This window comes from Mastigoproctus giganteus, chromosome 9 (genome assembly GCF_048544385.1).
Source record: "Mastigoproctus giganteus isolate SK-2022 chromosome 9, ASM4854438v1, whole genome shotgun sequence".
Lineage (NCBI taxonomy): Eukaryota > Metazoa > Arthropoda > Arachnida > Uropygi > Thelyphonidae > Mastigoproctus > Mastigoproctus giganteus.
The window spans coordinates 200,073,749-200,097,862 of NC_143583.1; the positions used below are offsets into that span (position 1 = coordinate 200,073,749).

Sequence of the window (24,114 nt, forward strand, 5' to 3'; positions counted from 1 at the left end):
GAGATAAAGGTTCCATTGGAGAAGAGACAATAACCAAGTTGTTATCTGAAGTGCCTAAAGGACCTCTCACTTCGACCGTGTATTTAGAAGGGTTGTTTGTAAGAAAAAGATCAAGCGTATTGGCTGTATGATTAGGATTGTCCAGTATTCTTGTAGGTGAATCAACAATCTGTGCAAGGTCATTAGTAATTGCAAAAGCCTCAGCATCTCGACCAACTGGATCGGTGTGACTAGAAAACGGAAGCCAGCTGGAGTTGTGAACCTTAAAATCACCAAGAAAAATTACTTCACTGTTAGGAAAGTTGGACTGGAGAAAGTCAAGTTGCAAAAAGAGGAAGTCAAAGAGCTCCAAGTAATTGGAGACAAGTAATTTGACAGAATGAGGTAGAGAGATTTTAAGCCAGAGAAGATCAAAGAGAGGAGATTCCAAATTGCCAAGTCTCTGACAGGGAATATCAGAACGGATATATGCACAAGTACCACCTTTGAGGCGAAAGGAATCATACAGCAAATAATTTGGGCATCCGAGATGAGCAATAGTTGACTCAACCGATATCTGAGATTCTGTCAGAAAAAGTACATGGGGTTTGGCAGACTACAAGTGGAAATGGACATAGTTGAGATTAGAATTGAGACCACGTATATTTGTGAAATGAATTAGGAAGTGCTTGGGAGGTTTAGATCTTTTCGCAGATAAGCTTGCTCTATTAGTTTAACAATTCATGGTGTATTCAATAGTAAGAAAAAGTGGGTGGGACATGCTGTATGAAGTAATGAAATTTTTGGATATGGCATACACATGGTAAGAATATACCCAGATCCTTGACATAATGTGGCCTCAACAATGCTCCCCTCGTACACACTATTCAGACTCCCACACATGCCAGTATACATGCACCTGTACTCTGCATCATATCCTAGGGTGCCTCCATAGCTAGGTGGGCAGGAGCAGCAGTGCGAAGCACACGCCTCTTGATTAGACCGGGGTTCGAGCCCATGACTACCAAATACACAGGATGCAGAAAGGTCAGGGAATGACCACCGCATATCCCCAGAGCAATATGGCCTTAGTTGCTAATGCTCTTAAATATCAAATAACAACAACAACAGCAGCATCATATCCAGAGATCTTCGCAAATAATTTGGGCATCCGAGATGAGCAATAGTTGACTCAACCGATATCTGAGATTCTGTCAGAAAAAGTACATGGGGTTTGGCAGACTACAAGTGGAAATGGACATAATTGAGATTAGAATTGAGACCACGTATATTTGTGAAATGAATTAGGAAGTGCTTGGGAGGTTTAGATCTTTTCGCAGATAAGCTTGCTCTATTAGTTTAACAATTCATGGTGTATTCAATAGTAAGAAAAAGTGGGTGGGACATGTTGTATGAAGTAATGAAATTTTTGGATATGGCATACACATGGTAAGAATATACCCAGATCCTTGACATAATGCGGCCTCAACAATGCTCCCCTCGTACACACTATTCAGACTCCCATACATGCCAGTATACATGCACCTGTACTCTGCATCATATCCTAGGGTGCCTCCATAGCTAGGTGGGCAGGAGCTGCAGTGCGAAGCACACGCCTCTTGATTAGACCGGGGTTCGAGCCCATGACTACCAAATACACAGGATGCAGAAAGGTCAGGGAATGACCACCGCATATCCCCAGAGCAATATGGCCTTAGTTGCTAATGCTCTTAAATATCAAATAACAACAACAACAGCAGCATCATATCCAGAGATCTTCGTAAGGGGGGGGGGAATAACGACCAGGTTTTAGAGTGTTTTTTAGATAAAACTAGGAAACTTATAAGCATGGTTAAGGTGGGCATATGCCCGGCAGCCCCCCCAAATATGCCCCTGCCTGTTTTTTCTTTTAGTTACCCTAACACAGCCCATGTATTTACTTATTCCATGATGATTCCCAGCTGTCCTTGAAATTCCCAGTACTTTGCTTTCCAGGCTGCTGCACATTCCTATAGAAATGCAGGAATCACTTTCACCTATGCACAAGGTTACTGTTAATTTATTAGTCTGTGAATCCGGCCCCCAAAACTAGCAGTTTTCTGACTCGCCTAACACTGCCTCCAAAGCATCATCAAATATTCTTGCGCCCTTTCTCTTTAAGTGTATCTCATTCCTGTAGATGCAAACTATCATGAGACAAGCAAAAATACAGAAATTCATGGTTACTAAAAACAAAATCAAGTTCATGTTTACTTACAGGTACACTAATACTAAGAGTATAGTGAATAACTTTGATGAACTGAAGTATACAGTCAAGATTTATTTTTGGGTTGCATTGTTGGAACATGCATACAGACAAAGGCTCATGCAAATTAAGATCATCATCTCACAGAAATAATTAAAATTTGGGGGGAGAATGTGTCCTTTGAACACATATATAGTCACCAACGTAGCCATTCGTTGGTTTATTTTATGTAGATAAATTAAAATTAATACTTTTTTTTTTTATAATCAACATAAGAAAGACTGATGATATATTAAGGAATTCTTATGTGCTGTGATGTAACAACTAGATCATAGGTATAGCGTAGCTTAATAATAATTAAAATTTATTTTAATTATAATTATAATTTATATTTATAATTATAATTATAATTTATATTTATAATTATAATTAATATTTATAATTATAATTATAAAATTATAATTACAATTAAATAAGAAAGAATTAAATGAAATTTGTAATGAAAATTTACATGTACTGTAAAAGAAAATATTATTTTAAAAAAAAATTCAACTGAACGTTACCTGTATTTACAGTTTTTTTTTTTTTTTTTTTAATTTACAGTAACCGATAAATTACAAAAAACTGCTTTAAATTAAGAAATAAACATGTGAACATAAAAACAAATGAAAAAATTAAAATGTAAACAATATTTTTTGACCCTGGGTGAATACATAGTGTATTATTTTAATTTTTACAAGGATAATAAGATTTATTTATTATTATTACTTTCAAAATCATATGAAATAACACGAAGTATGAATATCAGAGACAGTGTCACAGAGATATAAGACATTCAGAATTGAAATATGGGGAGTACAATGTCTACAGAAAAGATAGATAGGACAGGATTGGGAGGTGGGGGGAAGAGGAGTTATGCCCTTAGCTAATAAGCACATAAAATCCAAGGCGATACTCTAGGTGACATAGGCAGCCAATGCAATGTTGGTCATTTTGGTGTGACATAAGCACTAAGAAAACAAAAATGGAATGTAGATACATTTTATAGGCTGTGATAAATATAATGAACAACTAAACAAATAAAGTGGGCCAATAAATCAGAATGTCTTATGATGAGGAATTTTAAATTTCCAGATACTGACTGGAACTTGTGTGGTGGTCACTCACACAGTAACAAGATGTTTATGAATTTATTGGATGACTGTTTTCTACATCAGTATGTCAGAGAGGTAGAGTGTTAATTGTAATGTGGCTCCGGGGGTTTTCCCCCAATACCACCATGTTAGAGAGGATATGAGAGAAAGCAATATTCTTAATCTGATTATCAACAGCCACCCCTCAAGCATTAAGAATTTGCAGATAAAAGAATCAGTAGGTGGCAGTGATCACAGCATATTGATATCTTAGAAGTCGTCTAGTGCTCTGCTCAAACCTACCGAAGCTCTAAACTTTCTCAATAGCATCATTGATGCACTGAACAAATCCAATATTGATTTTAACTTGTGGTCCAGGGACCTACAGAGACAGTAATCTCAAATTCCTGTTCATGTGTCTGCAACATGCTTGTAACTGTTGCTCTCATTAGTGTGAGATCTTTGTTCTATTAACAGAGATAAAGTAATTCATGTTGTATTATTTAGCTTTACTTTACCGTAATATGTTTAATTATTATGTTTAGTTGTAATAGGTTGTATGTATGTATGTATTTAATTGTACTTCACATCCTAAGACTGTTAGATTCCTCTGGTTTTCTATAATGGGAAACGTGTCCTTTTGTGTTTTTTGTAAATAAAGAATTTTATTATTATTATGTGGAATTTACTTAAAGATGTAACTACTGTGAGAGGCAAAGGAAAATGTTTTTTTTCTTTTGGAAAGGTGACTATAATGGTCTCAGAGAGTTTTTAAATTCTGTGCAGTGGAACCAACATATGATGTTACTAACAGCAAATTCTAAATGGGAAGCATTCAACAAAGCAATCATAGAAGTTACTAGAATTTGTATACTGATTAAGAGATATTGTTCAAGGTTGAAACTTGTGGCAGAAAAGAAAAATACTTAGGATTCATATAAATTACTGTGTGATGGATGCTTTCAATAGATATAAACTAGTGTGATACTTTCAATAGATATAAACTAGAAGTCAAATTACAAAGACTTCTAGTAATTGGCTTAGTTCACTTAAGGCAGATTACTAGAAGTAATCTGTTAGAACTAATCACTGTAAAAAAATGCAAAGACTACTTTCCTTAAACAAACACCACAAGGAAAAGGATGAATCACATTGGTTTGCTAGATATGAATGGTTTAACTATTCGTGATTCTGCTTAGGCTGCTGAAAAACTGAATAAATATTTTTTATCTATTCACACCTGAGGAAATTTTAGGGATGGAGAAAGTGGAGAAGAAATTGTTGAAAATGTTGAAGCTAAATGTAAAAAGGTACCTGAGTGGATAGGATTTATCCAATTACATTAAGAGAGCCAGCAAATGAGGTAAGAAAACCTTTAATCATAATTATGAGAGCATCCCTAAATTCAAGAGAAGTCCCTATCCCAAATTCATGAAGGGAGGAATCAAAGGATGAAATGAGTAATTAAAAACCTATTGGTTTAACTTGTGTTCAAGGGAAAATTATATCAAAGCAGTAATACAGGACCAACTAAACAGGAATGCAGTCATACTGCAGACACAGCATAGATCTGTTAAGGGGTGATTTTGTTTGATAAAACTGATTGGCTACTATGATGCACTCAGAAAGGAAATGGATGTAAAAGAAAATGATTTTGACATCATATACTTAGACTTCAGAATAGTCCTGATACTGTTTCACATAAAATATTGCTGTAAAAATTGGAGCAAGTTACTGCTATGGATAAAGGGATGGTTGTGTGAGAGAAGACAGAGTGGTTATCAGTGAGTGCTACACTTCTTGGACTAATGTTACTATTGGAGTCCTCCCAAGGTTCAATGCTGATCCCACTTCTTTCCAATATATTTTTTAATGATATTGCTGAAGGCAGATCAGGCTTAATGTCTAACTTTGTAGATGATATATTTGTATAGGTTGGCTGGGTGGTTCATGGCATTTATCAGGGTAGGCTACTCCCAAGGTCTAGAAAAAGGTCTAGGCAGATGGACTGAGAAGTGACAATTGAAGTTTAACAATGACAAATGTAAGGACTGCATATGCATAGCAGTAATGATATAAAGTGAAGGAGAGCTGAGGACTTACTTAACTTAACTGAAAGGGTAGCCGTGGGGATAAGCACCGGACCACCAGTAGCAACGACATGGGTTCGAGCCTCGGTAAAGCGAAAATAAAATTTATCATTGAGGAAAGACAGATGTAGGATAGACGTGCGGAAATTTGCCTTTAGCCAGCGCGTGGTTGGTTGGTGGAACAGACTTCCATCCCTTGTGGTGGAGGTTGATAGCCTAAATAAGTTTAAGGCTCAGCTGGACAGGTATTTTGAACGAACAGAGGGGTGAAGTGGAAGTGGTTTTTTTTTTTTTTTTGGCTGATGCTGCATAAGCTTGCTTTCTTGCATCAAATGCCTCTACTAATGCTAATGCTAATGCTAAGTACAGGGAAATGTTGGGAAAAAGTTGTGAGTTAGTATTATGTTTTGAGTGGCTGAAATTCTGCCCAGATGTTATAGGAGGGAGTATATGTTGAGAACTTCATCAATCAATTCAGCCTTGGAGAGATTTTGCAAGGTTCATGGGATAGAATTTTTCTTAGCGTGATCTGTGTTTGTTAACAGGAGGGACTTTTTTTTACAGGAATGTGATATACTTGAATAGAAAGTGTGCAAGAATATTTGCTGATGCTATCAAAGCAGTGACTAGTTTGTGCATCCCCCCCCTGCGAGCAGTCGGAAAACTGCTAGCTTCGGGAAATACACACACTAATAGCTTAACTAGAGCTGCAAGCACAGCCAAAAGTGATTCATGCAGTGCTACCACCATTGGTAGATGCAGAAGACTGGAAAGCAAGGTGTCTGGGAATTCAGGCCCTGCTGTGGGTCATCATGGAACAAATAAATACATGGGCTGTGTTAGGGTAACTAAGAGTAAGAACACGTGCATGTACACTAATGCTAGGAGCACTGTAAATAAATTTGATGAATTTTAAGTACTGATTGAGTCATCAAATGCAGACATTGTAGGAATAACAGAAACTGGTGTCACTCAGACATAAGTGATACTGAATTTGAATATGGTAAGTACAATGTATACAAGAAGGACAGGAGAGATGGAGGGGTTATGCTCTTAGTTAAGAAGCATATTAAATATAAAACAGTCCAGTGCAATGGCGAGTGCAATGTTGAGTCAGTTTGGTGCAGTATAATCACTGAGAAAACAAAATTGGGAGTACAGTAAACCCCCGCTATTCGCGGGGGTTACGTTCCTGAGAAATTCCGCGAATACTGAAAACGCGAATACTGAGTTATGGCGCCCATGGTAATAAAAGGGTTCCGTTCCAAAGTATGAAATATATAACAAAAATTAGTCTAAAATTTTGTCTGTACGTATTATGTGTATTTACCTACATAATATGACTATGTACATAGACAAACGTAGAGAGTAAGTACATAAAAAAAAAAAAGCATAAGGCATCGAAATGAAAATAAGAAACAATTTATTAAATGTAATACTGTACATATTTATTAGACATTTTAAAGAAACCTTTCAAAAACATATCAAGAACATGGGTTGCTGGGCGAAAAATAACCATATCGATTTTTAAATCTTTCAAACCAGCCTTTGCTGGCTAAAAAACTTATCCCGCGAGTGCTATCACCAGTTTCACTAAAGTGTAGTGTTGATAAAGGTGTTTTGCCTTTTCACGAATGATAAGTGAACTTAACGGAATTTTATTTTGAGTTCGGTCTTCTATCCACAGATTTAAAGCCTTTTCCATATTTTCTAATTTCACATCACGAGTTATAGAGCAAATTTTTGATGCAATTAGCGCGTTTTCACGGACACTACGGCGGATTTTTTCTTCCGATTTCTTGATTGATCGTACCGTTGACTCATTGATTTTATAATGTTTTGCCACTGAGGAGACACTTTCACCATTAGAAATTTTGTCTAACAATTCAATTTTACTCGCTAATGTCATCACCTTCTTTGATCTTTTCACAGTTCCCTTTTTATTCGCGGCCATATTTTTGTAGGATTAGAAAAGAACTTGTCCACAATAAAATCACTTTCTTTTAACTTTAACACGCTCGAAAAAGTCTGTTTACATCAACACACTGCAAAATGGTAGATTTTTCACTTTTGTAAACGTATCAATTAAAAGCAAGAGATGAAACCTTCTATGACAAGCGCATTACACATACTGAACAAGGATTAGCTTGAAACATCCGCGCTCGCGATTTTGTCACCCCCCACCCATTGAGCGCAGGACACTTCCTTTTTACACCTTTTAAGTTATTTTTACTCATTTTTAGAGAATAAAGCACAATTACAAAATGAGGAGGCACACTTGATACACATAAAGCTGTGAGCGTGTAGCAAAACGAATAAACAACACCATAAAGGCAGAGACAACTCTATTAACACCTCACTAGCTCACATTTTACATTTCTGGGGGTTACTACCATAAAACAATAAAAACAATTTCCAGTTGCGTTCCTGCTAGTGGAATCTGTTATAAACTGGTAGTGAACTCTATCTAACTGCATTTGCGATAATACCGATAGCTGTAATTGTGTTGGTTTTTAAGTTATTATGGTGAAATGTGTTTCCCCTTCACTGCTATAAAAAAATAAATACATTTTCAGAATCTTCTCTTCATTTCTATCGTGTTGCGTTCAGTTGGGGTGATTCCGCGTTCGACTGCCATTTCTTGTAAACACAAAGGCGAATCGTGCATATGCGAATTCAGTTCGTGTTATATACAATATCGTTCCCCTAAATTGTGTAAGATTGAATTAGTGTAGTGTAAACACGTGTTATAAGACGACTGACTGTACTACTCTGTGGACTGGGCAAAATGATTTTAGCCACACCCATGTTTTTTTCATGGCGGAAAATGTTCCGGCGCTTTAAAATTCACATTTTTTTAGGTTTAAATCAGCGACCGCGAATACAGATACCGCGAATAGCGGGGGTTTACTGTAATAGTGTGTTATTGGTGTACCGACTGTGGTGAGTACACCAAACAGATATACAGGGAAAAAACAGTGGGCCGGCAAATCAGAATGTCTCATGATGAGTGATTTTAACTTTCCAGATGTTGGCTGGAATTTGTGAGTTGGTCACTCACACACTAGCAAGACTTTTTTGAATTTCTTGGATGACTGTTTCTACATGTACAGAGGCAACAAGAGGAAGCAATACTATTGATCTGATTATCAGCAGTGATTCTTCATGGAATAAGAATCTGCAGTTAAAAGATCCAATGGATGATAGCAATCACAGTGTACAAATGTGGAATTTAATTAAAGACATACCTACTGTCAAGAGTAAAGGGAAAGGCATTTAGTAAGGGTGAATACATAGGTCTCAGACAGTTTTAAAATTGTGTGTAGTGAGACCAACCGAGGAGAAGTAATCAAAGAAGCTACTAGGCCTTTCATACCAACAAAGAAATACTGTTCAAGGCTTAGACCTAAATGGATGTCAAATGAACTATTGAGACATGTGGCAGGAAAGAAAAGTGCACAGGATGCATATAAATCATCAGGTGATATAGAAACCTATGGCTGATAAAAATTAGTCAGTAATCAAGTCACAAAGGTGACTGGATGAGATAAGGCAGATTATGAGAATTCTCTGGCAAAGAATGCAAAGAAAAGTGGCAAACACTTCAATGATTATATTAACAGTAGAAGGAAGGGGTTGAATCACACTGGACCACTTGATGTCTATGGGTTAACTGTTGATGACACTGCTCAGGTTGCAGAAAGAGTGAATAGGCATTTTGCATCTACATTTCACACATAAGGAATTCTTAAGGGACAGGGATGCCAGAAGTTTATCAAACTCTAAAGAAGAGCTAAATGACTTTATGATAACTAGAAAGGAAAGTGAAGGAGAAATTGTTGAAGATAGGCATAAAAAAGGCAACTGGAGTGAATGAAATCTATCCAATTATATTATGGTAAGCAGTAAAAGAGGTAAGCAAACACTTAGCCACAATTATGAGAACATCCTTGGATTCAGGGAAAGTCCATATGGACTGGAGATGTACACTCAGTTCAAAAAGGGGGATCAAAAGGGAAGTGTAACGTCTGTTCCAGCAAAATAATGGAATCACTAGTTAAAGAAGTAATGCATCTGAAAAGGCTTGCAATTATACTGCAATCAATGTAGATGACTCTCATCAACCGGTGCAATACCACCACTTTGCTTATTAGAGGCTTGAAGTGGTGGAACCCATGTTTAGTCTCTAGAGCTAAGTTCCGGTCAACCCTTCCCCATCTCTTCCATCATGCAGTATGATTGATGACTTTTGAGGTTATGATGAACATCGTGGAGAGATCCAATATTCCTTACGTTTCGAGGGTACAGCTCTAAAACGGTATTCTCAGGCCAGCTGCTAGTTAGTACACAGGACCGAACCTATTGGTAACTCTCTAGGAGGCTTCCGGATCAGCTAGTGTATAATCTTGCTGCCTCTACTCTGGCAGATAGTGACTGGAGGGAGTCTGAATAGTGTGTATGTGGGGGGGGGCATTGTCGAGGCCATGTTATGTCAAGCGTCTGTATATATTCTTACCATGTGTATACCATATCCAAAAATTTCATTACTTCATACAGCATGTCCCACCCACTTTTTCTTACTACTGAATACACCATGAATTGTCAAACTAATAGAGCCAGCTTATCTGCGAAAATATCTAAACCTCCCAAACACCTCCTAATTCATTTCACAAATATACGTGGTCTCAATTCTAATTTCAATGATGTCCATTTCCACTTGCAGTCTGCCAAGCCCCATGTACTTTTTCTGACAGAATCTCAGTTATCAGTTGATTCAACTACTGCTCATCTCAGATGCCCAAACTATTCGCTGTATGATTCCTTTTGCCTCAAAGGTGGTACTTGTGCATATGTCCGTTCTGATATTCCCTGTCAGAGACTTAGCAATTTGGAATCTCCTCACTTCGATCTTCTCTGGCTTAAAATCTCTCTACCTCATTCTGTCAAATTCATCTGCTGTCTCTACCATTCTCCCAACTTCACTAATCACTTGGATGTTTTTGTTGTTTTGGTTTTTAGGAGCATTAGCAACTAAGGCCATATTGCTCCGGGGATATGCGGTGGTCATTCCCTGACCTTTCCACATCCTCCGTATTTGGTGGTGACGGGCTCGAACCCCGGTTTAATCAAGGAGCAGCGGTGTGTAGCACATGCTTCTTCCGGAGGCGCCACTAATCACTTGGAGCTCTTTGACTTCCTCTCTTTGCAACTTGAGGTAACAGTGAGGTAATTTTCCTTGGTGATTTTAATGTTCACAACTCCAACTGGCTTACGTTTTCTAGTCACACCGACCCAGTTGGTTGAGATGCTGAGGCTTTTGAAATTACTAATGACCTTACACATATTTTTCATTTACCTACAAGAATACCAGACAATCCTAATCATACAGCCAACATGCTTGATCTTTCTCTCACAAACAACCCTTCTAAGTACACGGTCGAAGTGAGAGGTCCATTAGGCACTTCAGATCACAACTTGGTGATTATCTCTTCTCCAATGGAGCCTTTATCTCATGGCTATTCCCAACCTCACGTTGTTTGGCATTACAAGAATGCAAAATGGAGATGATCTGCAAGATTTCTTTTCTTCTTTTCCTTGGTTGGATTACTGTTTCAAAATTTCTAATGTCAACGTTTGCTCAGATCGTGTCAGTGAAATTATTCTTGCAGGAATCAAATCCTTTATCCCACACTACTCTTTAAAATCTCGTCCCTTATCTAACCTTGGTTTTCCAATAAATGTGCTAAGGCTGTTCAAGAGAAGAATGTTGCATATCGTAATTGGCTTGTTTCTAATTCTTCGGTTTCATTTTCTGCCTACACCAAAGCTCGGAACAATTGTAAAGCAGTTATTAATCAGTAAAACTAGAGTTTGAACAGGCTAAGAGTAGAAAACTTGCTTTTTGCCCTAATTCTTGCCCCAAGAGACCAGAATGCTCGGTAGCCGAGCATTCTGGTCTCTTGCCAAAGCTATTGGCCGCAACTTTTGCCCATCTCTGCTCCCACCTCTGTCCAAACCAGATGCTTCTGTTGTCACTTCAGTCAAGGATAAAGCTGACCTGCTAGCATCCCATTTTCGTTCCAACTCATGTATTAATGATCTTGGTAAAACACCTTCCCCCATTCATTCCCAACACACTCCATTCAATGCCTCCTGTGGTCTTCTGTCAAAAGGATGTCAGAAGGATTTTTACGAATCTTGATGCTGAGAAAGCTCCAGGTCCTGATGGTATTTCTCCACTTGTTCTCAAAACCTGTGCTCCTGAACTTACTCCTATTCTTTGCTGCCTTTTTTCACTTTCTTATTCCAAAGGTGTTTTTCCTTCTGCTTGGAAATTTGCTCATATCCAGCCAGTTCCTAAAAAGGGTGACAAATCCCTCCCATCCAATTATCGTCCCATTGCAATTACTTCTACTCTTTCTAAAGTAATGGAGAAATCAATTAATCGCCAACTCTTAAACTACCTTCTGTCTGATCAACGATCGCCAGTATGGATTCTGCCAGTATCAATCCACTGGTGATATTCTGGCTTATGTTACCCATTTATGGACTAATTCAATTGAAAAGTTTGGTGGAACACAAGTAGTTGCTCTTGACATCTCAAAGGCTTTCGATCGTGTTTCGCATAAAGGTCTTCTAAACAAGCTTCCATCTTATGGTTTACCATCTGTTTTTAGTAAGTGGTTATTCAGTTTTCTCTCTGATCGCTCACTGAAGGTTTTGGTAGATGGCTCTCTGTCTTCTAGTTTCTCCACTAATGCCGATGTCCCCCAAGGTTCAGTTCTTTCCCCCAAGGTTCAGTTCTTTCCCCCACTCTTTTCCTCTTGTATATTAATAACCTTCTATTGACTGGAAATCCTATCCATAGTTTTGCCGATGATAGCACATTGTATTCCACTTTCCATTTTGAGAAACCTTGCCCTGCTCAATCAGCTTTAACTTCTCGAAAATCTGCTACCAATTTCTTAAATGCCAATTTTCAGGTTGGGGCCCCTCCATTGGGGCAAAGACAACTTAGTTGATTTCAACCCTTCTAAAACTCAGTCTTGTCTTATATATCGCAAAAAGGATTCTTCTGCTCCTATGCTTATCTTTGGTGACACTCCGATTTCTAGGCAAAATGATATATCTCTTTTGGGGATTACCCTGACTTCTAATCTGTCTTGGCACAAGCACATTACAAATATTGTTTCCTCTGCATCGAAAAAACTTGGTTTTTCTTTTTCGCTCTCAGCGTTACTTTTCTTCCAAACAGCTGCTCACTCTGTATAAATCGCAAATCTGCCCTACCATGGAATATTGTTCCCATATCTGGGGTGGTGCCCCCAAAACCTCTCTCAGGTTTCTTGATTCCATTCAGAAGAGGGCAGTTAGGTTAATTAATGACTCCTCTTTAACAGTCTCTCTCCACTCGCTGTCTCATAGATGTACTGTTTCTGCTGCATGCCTCTTCTACAGATACTTCCATGGGCACTGTTCTTCTGAATTTGCTTCTATAATTCCCGCTATCTCTTTCAAAACAGTCCGAACATGTGCAGCCAATAGCCAACATCCATTTATTGTCCAACTTAAAACTCAGAGAATCAACTTTTCATCTTCCTCGTTTATTCATTCAACTGCCGTTTTCTGGAACAACCTTCCTTCATATGCATTTCCTGAAAATTACAATCTATAGAAGTTCAAGTCCAATGTCAACAAATATCTTCTTTTGTCTTCTCAACCTCCAACCCAAGCACGGTACTAAGTACTATAGGTTCTAATACCTCTCGTGTTTGGGGTTTACATAAAAAAAAAATAATAAAATCACAGCATGGGTTTATTAAGGGGCAGTCTTGTTGTTGGGTTTTCTGTAGCCGAATGGTCAGGAGCGGGAGTGCAGTAGCACACGCTCTTTGAGTAGACCGGGGTTCAAACCCCTGACTGCTGAATACGATTGATCTGCCAACCCGCACTGGACCAGCGTGGCAGATTATGGTCCATTTCCCTCAGCATGAATTGTTGAGGAGGCTTCCATCCTGCAGTGGGTTGATAATGGCTGCAATTTACTTGTTTTTTTACTTGTTTAACCAATCTGATAAGTTACCATGATTGATGCAGTGATCAAGATGGATGACTGGATGCAAAAAATAATTTTGACATCATATACTTGGATTTCAGGAAGGCTTTTGATAATGTTTCACATAAAAGACTGTCAATGATATACAGAAACTTTGCTAGCAGGGATAAGGAGGTGATTATCCCTTAGTATAAGGTCATGGCTACTTCGCATCTTTGTAAGGAGGAATTGCAATGTAACCTGGGCAATTTTCAACAATTCTGAATGGAATTCAATATTTTTTGAATTACTAAAATATTTGGTCCACTTTTCATGTATAAGCAAGTTTTTAAAGTCTTTATTATTCATTTGACTCTCAAAAAATTTCTTCAAATTGTTAAATTGATCAAAACACTTAACGTCATCAATTGTTACCTCTCTGTAAATCAAGTAGGAAATGGAACATTCTACATTGTTCCAGTTTGGTACTGCATCCATTTTCATCCGAATAAAATAGGAAATGGATTCCATATGGTGAAGCCACTTATCTAAATATTCCATGCAATTTCTATACAGATTTTTTGTATCACTAGAAAATTTTTCACATTCAAGTACAAATCCTTCATCATGTTTTTTGTATAGCATTTCCTTTACTCTTAATGGCATGAAGTTGTGATCCATCCATTTCGAGATAATTTCTTTCACTGAGACTAAGACATCTAGCACTTCTGCAGCTGAGTTACTTTGCCTTTAAATTCGTTGTATGTGTGTATGGAATACACTCATAAGTGATTGCATGAACCAAAGATGAATCTCACTAAATCCATTTTCAAAGAACCTTTTAATCACAATGGGAAGTTTTTCTTGGGACAGAAAATAAGCCTGTAAAGCTGGAAACATATCTATGAGCCTTGTGATGCTTGGAAATAATGAAAGCCATCTCATCTTACTGTGAGAAAGGAGCTGTCTATATTCAATCTCAACAAACTCAAAGTATTCCTTAAGCTCTTCAGTCCGGACTGTATAATTATGAAAATACTGGTAAATTTTAATCTACATCAACTTCCCAAAGTTCTGCGGCATTCTGAAGACAACTGTTCAAAATATGTGCAGGGCACATATTTTGAACAGTTGTCCACCCCAATCAAAGTCTTGTTATGCAACAATTTCTTTAATTTTGCAAAGACATTATTCCCTTCTTCATTTCATCTCAGTCCTCCAAACATTGTATTGTAACTGTCCCCAGTGAATGCAATACATTTTTCACATAAACGATTTTTTTCAAGAGTTTCTTTAACATATGTAGAAATGGTATCTGCAGTCTCGTTAGGCATCTTCTGTAATTCAATTAATTTTGTTTGTAACCCTCCTTCATTTACATCAAAATACTGAATAATTAATGGGAAGATTTTTTCAGAACCATGATTACTTCCATCAGTTGAGACCCCACAGTATGCAATTTTATTTTATTTTAAAGTTTTTACAGTAACATTAAGAGAATGATTTGTAAGTACAAAGTTTACAATGGCTTCTGTCTTGGTTCTAGCGCAGGAAAATCTTTTTGCTATCTCAGAATCAAAAAATACATTTTTTTAACATGACACTTGTGCAATCCATTGATTTGTAACTGCTATGATGTTTAACAGTGTGAATAGCAAAGGTACCCTCTGCAGCAGCCAGATCATATTTTATTTCTGACAGCTTTGACAAAAAAATCTGTAACCTTTCCCGAAGACGTCTCACCTTGAACTGCTTTCTTGTGCTTCTCAGTTTCAATGTAATGCTTCAAATCACCAACCCCTTTATTGGCTACTGAAACATATGTCCCCATTCTGCAAACTTTACATTCAGCTTCCCATTCCTCTCAGCCAGATACAAAACATGGAAATTTGTTTTTCATCTCTTCTGTAAACATGCACTTCCTTTTAGGCATTTTAGGGGAAGTATAGTCTTTATAAATATTAATTTTTATAATTGAAATAATAATAAATATTTTTTATTGTAAGTAGTGAAGCATAAATTTTATTAAGGTTAGGTTATGTTTTACATTCGCAACTAAACTAACCTAATTGCAGAAAAGTACCTACAGGTATAAAGATGGATAATAAATATTAAAGTGAAAAACAGTATTTTAAAAAAAAAAGTAAACTTTGGTATTAAATAAACTAGTATCTGCCTCTTGATTGGATCATTGATAAGTATACCAAATTTAGTCGACAGTACGCAACTTTCGATCAATTTGGTGTGCACACACAGCTCAAATCCACGTTTTCATATGCTGTAATCAATTTCTAGAGAAAAACAGTCCCTCTAACTGTCAATATTTATTTGACATGCTGGAATTCCTGTAATTTATATATCTTTTTCTAGCACACCATCTGATCTTCATGCGTTATCTACTCTCTGAACCAAAATATTGTATTGCTAGACTATATAAAATTTATATGTGCGTAAATTCTGAAGCAAGCATGGGTTGGTAACAATCTCAATGCACTAAACTGAGTGTCGTCGGGGTCTTCCACCTAATTGTCAACACGGAAATTCGAATTGAAGAATCATCTCCTATTCAGAAAAAGATTCTGTAAAACGTAACTCGGTAGTTTTCGTCGAGCTTGCATAAAAAAATGGCGTATAATAAAAAAATCCAGACATTTAGACAAATTTATAAAAATCCACCCGGACAAAAATTTTAGACAAAAAAATCCGGTTAAAAGAGGATGGATGGTAACCCTATGCTTAATGGTCTTTAGCTACCACTTTGCCATAAAACCTCCAATAACAACAACATCCTCCTCCACCACCTTTACGAAAGGAGAGCCTGGAACAACTGTGCCAACACATACCAATGGATATTTCATTTCAAATGGCTCCCAGGCGTCTCCGTAGCCAGGTGGGAAGGAGCAGCAGTGCGTAGCACACGCTTCTTGATTAGACCGGGGTTCGAGCCCGTCACCACCAAATACGGAGGATGCGGAAAGGTCAGGGAATGACCACCGCATATCCAGGAGCAATATGGCCTTAGTTGCTAATGCTCCTAAAAACCAAATAACAAACAACAACAAACAAATGGCTCCCTTTGTTTTTCTGTGAGATTCCCCTAGTACGTTGGCAGTTGACAAGCTACTGTGGATGTGAGAACTGCAGGCATGACAACAAAAGCTGATCCATGCCACAACTAAAGATATTATTAAATTTATCGTTGTTTCATGAAAGTGAATAAATGAAATTTATGCTTTCAGTGGTGAAAATAAGAGATAAATACAAACGTATTCTTTCCATAACTAATGCAGTTAGTTTATACATATTTGCTGGCAATAAAATGATGTATAAGCTCATTGCTTCCACTTAGCAATCCTATATAGAGTGAGTGGGGGGGGGGAGCATCTTGAAAATCTTTTCAAATATGTAAGAGTTTACATATTTGAAAAACACAGACAGACACACACACACACACACACACATCACATCAAAATGAAATTTGCTTACAATAAAAATGCTTGTTTAATATTTCACGTCTTTTGGTCATGAATAATGAATGTACAATATGAATAATGAATATGCAAATATTCATTATTCATATTAAAATTTTGAAAAAAATCTGAGTAAATTTTATTTTTGGCTATAACGTGAGTGTTAAAACTATCTCTGACACCCAACCTGTGTTATATCATGGTTGCACTGAACATATTAATATTTATATACTGAATGCAGGGGTTTGAAATTTTGTTCTCTCAAATATGTGATATTTGATAGGCAAGATTTCAAATCCCCACCAAGGTTCTAGTATATTTTATTATATAACTTTTTAACACATATCTACACTTAATTTTTAAGATTTTGTGTGTTTAATTGAAATAGTTGATTTTGTAAATAAACTATTTCATTTGTAAAATAATAAGAGAAGTTTACCTCAATATAGTAAGTAGAACACTTCTGCATGATACTCTCCAGAAATTAAAACTAAAAAAATCGAAAAACTTACATTAGAGTAACAAATAATTTAAAATCAACTTAACACAATAAAACTCAATTTAACACTATTAAAAATCAATTTAATGCAATTAAAAATAAGAAAATTAATTAAAAGAATTTAATGAAAAAAACTGCAAAACGATTTTCCTTCCTGAAGCTGACAACGCTTTTCTACCGTATGTTTTTTGATTTTTTCGTTTTAATTTCTGGAGATTATCATATGGAAGTGTTCTACGTACTATATTGAGGTAAACTTCTCTTATTATTTTACAAATATTGATATCAACATAGAACATATTGAGCATTACAGCTCTAGTTCACACTATAAAAACTATTTCAATTTTGATATTCTGCTGTTTAGTTGGTTGAGACAAGATCTGATTATAGTGGTATTAAAATTTGTATTTACTAATTTTTTCAGATAAAACAAATCTTATTATATGATTTTAATTACTTATTTCACATATGTTCTAATTTTTCTTGCTAAGGGCCCAAAATCCAGAAAGCCTGTGGCCCCAAGTTTCTTAGATAATGGGTTGGGTACTGTATTAGATTTATTGTAATATATGACTACAGAGATTTATGTTTGCTTACTTGGCTGTCCACTGCTAACAAAATTAACATGATGAAGAACAAAACAGACCACAACTGTGGAACAACTAGAGATGACAATGCTTCAGGATAAACAACAAAGGCTAAGCCTTGTCCTGAAAAAATAAAAAAAAATAAAAAAATAAATAGGTCATTACAACAGTCATTATGAATGAACTCTTAAGGCTCTGAAACCCTACATTATAACTAAAAAAATAAATTGTTATTATTGTTTAACTCCTTACCTTAAAAAAATACAAAGGAGGAGGTGGGATAAGCCGAAGTTTAAATCAGTAATCAGAGCTTGATGGTCAAATAGCATAATAATGAACTGATCTGACTATTACACTTATATACCTGACCAACTTTTAGAAACCAGAATCTGGAAAACTTTTAATACAGTTTACAAGTTCAATCAGAACATACCAGAAGAGTGTTCCAGAATGTTTCTGCAATTAACAATAACAAGATTTGAATGCATGATGTAACAACACTGTGGTTTGGTATTCTCACCAAGGCACTAAGATCATGGGCATCACTATATGGTGGCTACAGATTTTGTGCAGTCTGTGGTCTGTCTATTTTTGCAGGACAAAAATCCTGAGTTTCTAAGACAAACAACCATTTAACCCTCACACAAACATAACTAACTCAGATATGGTGTGAAAACAGTCCATAAAAATTCCTCCTATCTGGTTAGGATTTAAACTTGGGCCTGCAACAAAGGCATTACATGATGCAAACAGAAAATTATTCACTGTCACTGTGAAATGTAATAAATCAGATTTTGAAGATATTCACTTTTTTTTTTTGTTCTAAAATCCTTGCATTGTGGGATTTTTCATCATTCTACTCTCTTAATCATTCACGCTCTTAATCTACTCTGTCCACACAACTGAAAACTCATAACAGCTGTTGTTAAATGTGCTTTCTTTCTTTCTTCTTTGAAAATCTAAGAAATATTTGTTAATTATTATGCAAACAAGAAAAATGCAGGAACCAGATTATGCCCAATTATTGACAGTGAACTGGCTTTTTTTCCAATTAGTAAAACTCTCTGGCCTTGTGACATTGAAGCATCATCTGGAATAAAATTGCACATACTTTATGTTTCTTTCAGTGGCTTTGTTTTATTCACAAGCTGGCACCCAACTGCATGTTGAGCACACATGGGTTTTTGATTTGCATTTTGCTTACTGACAGGTCTAAAAGGGAATTTTATTTTCAAAAATTAATTGAAATTATATGTTTTTAATATAAAAAAATAGATTTTTTACAGTTGTGCTCAGAAATAAAGGCGAACTCAGAAATAAGTTCGGTGAAGCACAAGCAGTTGCTCTTGACATTTCAAAAGCTTTTGATTGTTTGGCATAATGGTCATCTAAATAATCTTCCATCTTATGGTTTGGCAATTGTTTTCTGTAATTGTGTATCCAGTTTTCTTTTTGACTGCTCACTTAGGATGAAGGTAGATGGCTCTCTGTCTTCTAACTTCTCCACTAATGCTGGTGTCACCCAAGGTTCAGTTCCTTTCCCCACTCTTTTCCTTTTGCATATTAATGACCTTCTTTCATTTACCAGAAATCCTATCCATAGTTTTGCTGAAGACAGCACACTGCATTCTACTTTTTAGTTTGAGAAACCTTGCCCTGCTCAATCATTTTCAACTTCTCGAATATCCACTACCAATTCCTTAAATGCCAGTCTCCAAGTAATTCTCCAGTGGGGCAAAGATAACTTAGTTGAATTCAATCCTTCTAAAACTCAGTCCTGTCTTATATCTCGCAAAGAGGATTCTTCTGCTTACCTTTGGTAACACTCCGATTTCTAGGCAAGATGATATATCTCTTTTGGGGATTATCCTGACTTCTAATCTGTCTTGGCACAAGCACATTACAAATATTGCTTCCTCTGCATCTAATAAACTTGGTTTTCTCTTTTGCTCTCGGCATTACTTTTCTTCCAAACAGCTGTTCACTCTGTACAAATTGCAAATCTGCCCTACCATGGAATATTGTTTCCACATCTGGGGAAGTGCCCCCAAAACCTCTCAGAGGCTTCTAGATTCCATTCAGAAGAGAGCAGTTAGGTTAATTAATGACTCATCTCTAATAGTCTCTCTGCTCCGTGCTCAGATGTACTGTTTCTGCTGCATGCCTTTTCTACAGATACTTCCACGGGCACTGTTCTTCTGAATTTGCTTCTATAATTCCCACTCTCTCTTTCAAAATGGTCTGAACACGTGCTGCCACCAGCCAACATCCAATTACTGTCCAACTTCAAACTCTCAGAACCAACTTTACATCTTCCTCCTTTATTCATTCAACTGCCGTTTTTCTGGAACAACCTTCCTTCATACATATTTCCTGAAAATTACAGTCTACAGAAGTTCAAGTTTAATGTCAACAAATATCTTCTTTCATCTTCTCAACCTCCAACCCATGCATGATACTAAGTACTATAGATTCTAATACATCTCATGTTTGGGGTTTCCATAAAAAAAAAAGAAAATTACATTTAAAACAGTTTCCGATGAGTGAAGAAAATTTTCATATAATGAAATTTGTATTGAGGTATTGAGTGCGTATTGAGGGTACGCACTTTTCACAATTCTGGCCTTCACACAATTAGTGCTACTGCTAAGCATGGATTAACCCTTAAGAGAGCTGAAGGGATTACCATTCTACAACTTAGTGGTACTCATGAAACTTATCTGGTCACCTGTCCCACATAGCGAGAAGTTGTGCTGATGAACAGTGGGTAGATGGGATATTCCCAAATACTCTAACAGGGAATTAGCAGAAAATTATTATCTTTTACCCTGACAAATAATCATCTGTTGTTTTGTGGAAGTGTGTTATCCACACTTTCCGTAAATTTTTCCTATCTCTATTTATGTATGACTAAGACATTTTGGACAGTTTCAAAAGAAAAAACAAAAAATTCAAATTTAAGAACTACTGACAATGTTGATGAGAGAAGGAAAATGAGGACAATGAAGGTAATAAACCTTCTAAACATGAGATTTTGACAGGTTTTGAAATTTCGTCGAAGCCTGCAGTGTGAAGAAAACGTTCCTAAAAATACAAAGTATGTTAAAACAAATGTGGATAGTTTTTTTAATGATCGATGTACACTACAGTCCAGTGTACAACAAAAGATAACTAATTCTTTTTCACAATAATTCTCAATACTGTCCACATCATGTACGTATGAAAAAAAATCGTATCTTAATATGTTATGTATTAATAAATTGTTTTGAAATGGTAGAAAATTAATTTATTCTCACTTATTTCTGATTTATTTACCATTTTTTACTATATTTCTGAACGTTGAATTACAGTGCTTTTCATTGTGGAAAGGGTCATATTTCTTTATAATGAAATTTCTGTTTAAAAAAATTTTGCAGGCAAACAATCGATTTCATTACATAGAGGTCCGATTGTAGATTTATTTTATTAGGGTTTATCCCACTTTTGCAGGTGTTCTGTTCATCTAAGAAGTAATACTCATTTCGGTAAACTCATGTACCTTTTGTTTTTACTTGTCCCCATTTGGAAATGCTATTTCCTAAGGGCTTGTACTGGTTCCCTACTAGTTTTTCAGTGACTTTTCTAACAATGTAAAAGTTTGTTCAACATTAATAACTTTGTATTTGTGGATTTTCAGCTTAGATGCAATGGTTTTATTTAACTGCCCATATGACAGAGTGGTAACGAGATTGTGAGTGAATTAATATTAAAAGAAAAAAACAGAAAAAAAAAAAACTGTCTTGAACTGTAAAGTGAAAATGAAAAGAATTGCTAGTTTCTTTTCATCTTCCACAATTAACAAATCAAAAACAAGTGAGAATGTGAGTGAAGACTTAGTTACGGAGACTGTGTCAAAGACTATTTTCGTTCTTGATGGTATCCATGTCCAACAGCAAGAAATGACTAAAATAAATGTCTGACCAAGGTTGCTGAACTGTTGATCAACAAATTAAAAAATGACTCATGTGCAAAGTATAATTGGCTAAATTATAAAATAAGAGACATGGCTGTGCATTATGAAAACAAATTGAAACTACTGGGGTGGAAAATAAGATGGGCATGAAGATTTCTAAGGATTGGACAAACAATAAAGTTACCAACTTTGGCAAAAGCCGACAGCAACAACTACTGTGTTTAAGAGAAAAAATTTTTCAAGCCACCTGGCGGAAAACACACACACTGGAGTCTGGAAAAGACAAGTCACATAATCGATCACCTCACATGGCATAATCCACAAGGATCAAGTGTCAACAATTAAAATTGGCTTTCTTTTAGAGAGCCGGTTGTTAAAGATTTACCAGCACATTTCTGGTTATAGGCCTAATGACTCTGATGAGATAATGGGGGATTTCAATGGGAGATTTAACAGGGAAATTTAACTTTCCAGATATCGATTGGTACTTGTGGAATGGTCACTCATACATCAGCAAGACTTTTGTAGTTTCATTGTATGACTGTTTTCTAAGCAGCATGTTTGAGAGGCAACCAGAAGGAGTATTATTCATGATTTTATTATCAGAAGTGATTATTCATGCATTAAGAATATGCAGATAAAGAAACCAGTAGGTGGCAGTGATCACAGTGTACTGATGTATTGGAATGAGCAGCAGCCTGGAAAACAAGATGCAGGGGATTTCAGAGACTGCTGGGATTGTGGTACATGTAAACACATGGGTTGTGTTAGGGTAGCTAAGAATAGGAACAGGTGCATGAATATTTGCATGTACACCAATGCCAGGAGTTTGGTAAATAAATTTGAGGAATTTGAGATGTTGGTCAAAATATCAAAGGCTGATATTGTTTGGATATATCAGACGTGGTGTCACACAAATATAAGGAATGCAGAAATGAAATTCGGGGAGTACAATGTGTGCAGGAAGGATAGACAGGATAGGAAGGGAGGAGGTGTTATGCTATTAGTTAAAAAATACATAAAATCCAAGGAGGTACAGCCAGTCGACATTGCTGGACAGTGCAATGTTGGGTCAGTTTGGTGTGACATAAGCATTGCGAAATCAAAATTGAGAGTAGGAGTGTGTGATTGGCCTAATGACTGTGATGAGTATAATAAAAAACTGTACAGGGAAATAGAGTGGGGCAGTAAATAAGAGAGTCTTATAATGGGGGATTTTAATTTCCTAGATATTGACTAAAATTTGTGGGTTGGTCACTCACACACTAGCAAGGCTTTTGTGAATTTATTGGATGATTGTTTTCTACATCAGCATGTTCGGGAGGCTGTTTGTTATGTTTTTTTTTTTTTTGTTTTTTATTTGGTTTTTATGCGCATTAGCAAATAAGGCCATATTGCTCTGGGGATATGAAATGGTCATTCCCTGACCTTTCCGCATCATCCGTATTTGGTGGTCACAGGCTCAAACCCCAGTCTAATCAAGAAGCGTGTGCTACGCACTGCTGCTCCTGGCTACGGAGGCGCCTTTCGGGAGGCAACTAGAGGGAGTAATACTCTTGATCTGATTATCAATAGTGATTCTTCATGCATTAAGAATCTGCAGATAAAGGAAACACTAGGTGGCAGTGATCACAGTGTGCTGAAGTGGGATTTACTCAAAGAGGTAACTACCATCAAGGGTAAAGGGAAGGGTTTTTGTTTTCGTAAAGGCGACTACAGAGGTCTGAGACAGTATTTAAATTCTATACAGTGGGGCCAACTGATGATGTTACCAACAGCAAATTCAAAATGGTAAGCATTCAAAGAATTAATCTTGGAAGCTACTAGGCTTTACAAGTAAGGCTTTTGTGGATTTTTTGGATGATTGTTTTCTACAGCACCATGTTAGAGAGGCAACATGAGGGAGCAACACTCTTAATCTGATTATTAGGAGTGATTAAAGGATTTACAGATAAAGGAACCACTAGGAGGCAGTGATCACAGTGTACTGATGTGGGATTTACTTAAAGATGTAACTAATATCGGGATAAAGGGAAGGGTTTTTGCTTTCATAAAGGTGGTTGTCTTAGAGCTTTTTTAGGTTCTGTACAGTGGGACCACTTGATGATGTTACTCTCATAATTA

The 24,114-nt window shown here is 36.5% G+C and overlaps 1 protein-coding gene across 1 annotated transcript in view; it reads right to left on the reverse strand.

Moving 5' to 3' along the window:
* LOC150081017 (sodium- and chloride-dependent glycine transporter 1-like) overlaps nucleotides 1–24,114 on the reverse strand; it is a 455,858-nt gene that overhangs the window by 233,948 nt on the left and 197,796 nt on the right. Inside the window, exon 10 of the mRNA XM_090380891.1 lies at nucleotides 18,049–18,161. Within this exon, the coding sequence (XP_090237017.1) occupies nucleotides 18,049–18,161 (113 nt within the window). The remainder of the gene's footprint in view (nucleotides 1–18,048; nucleotides 18,162–24,114) is intronic.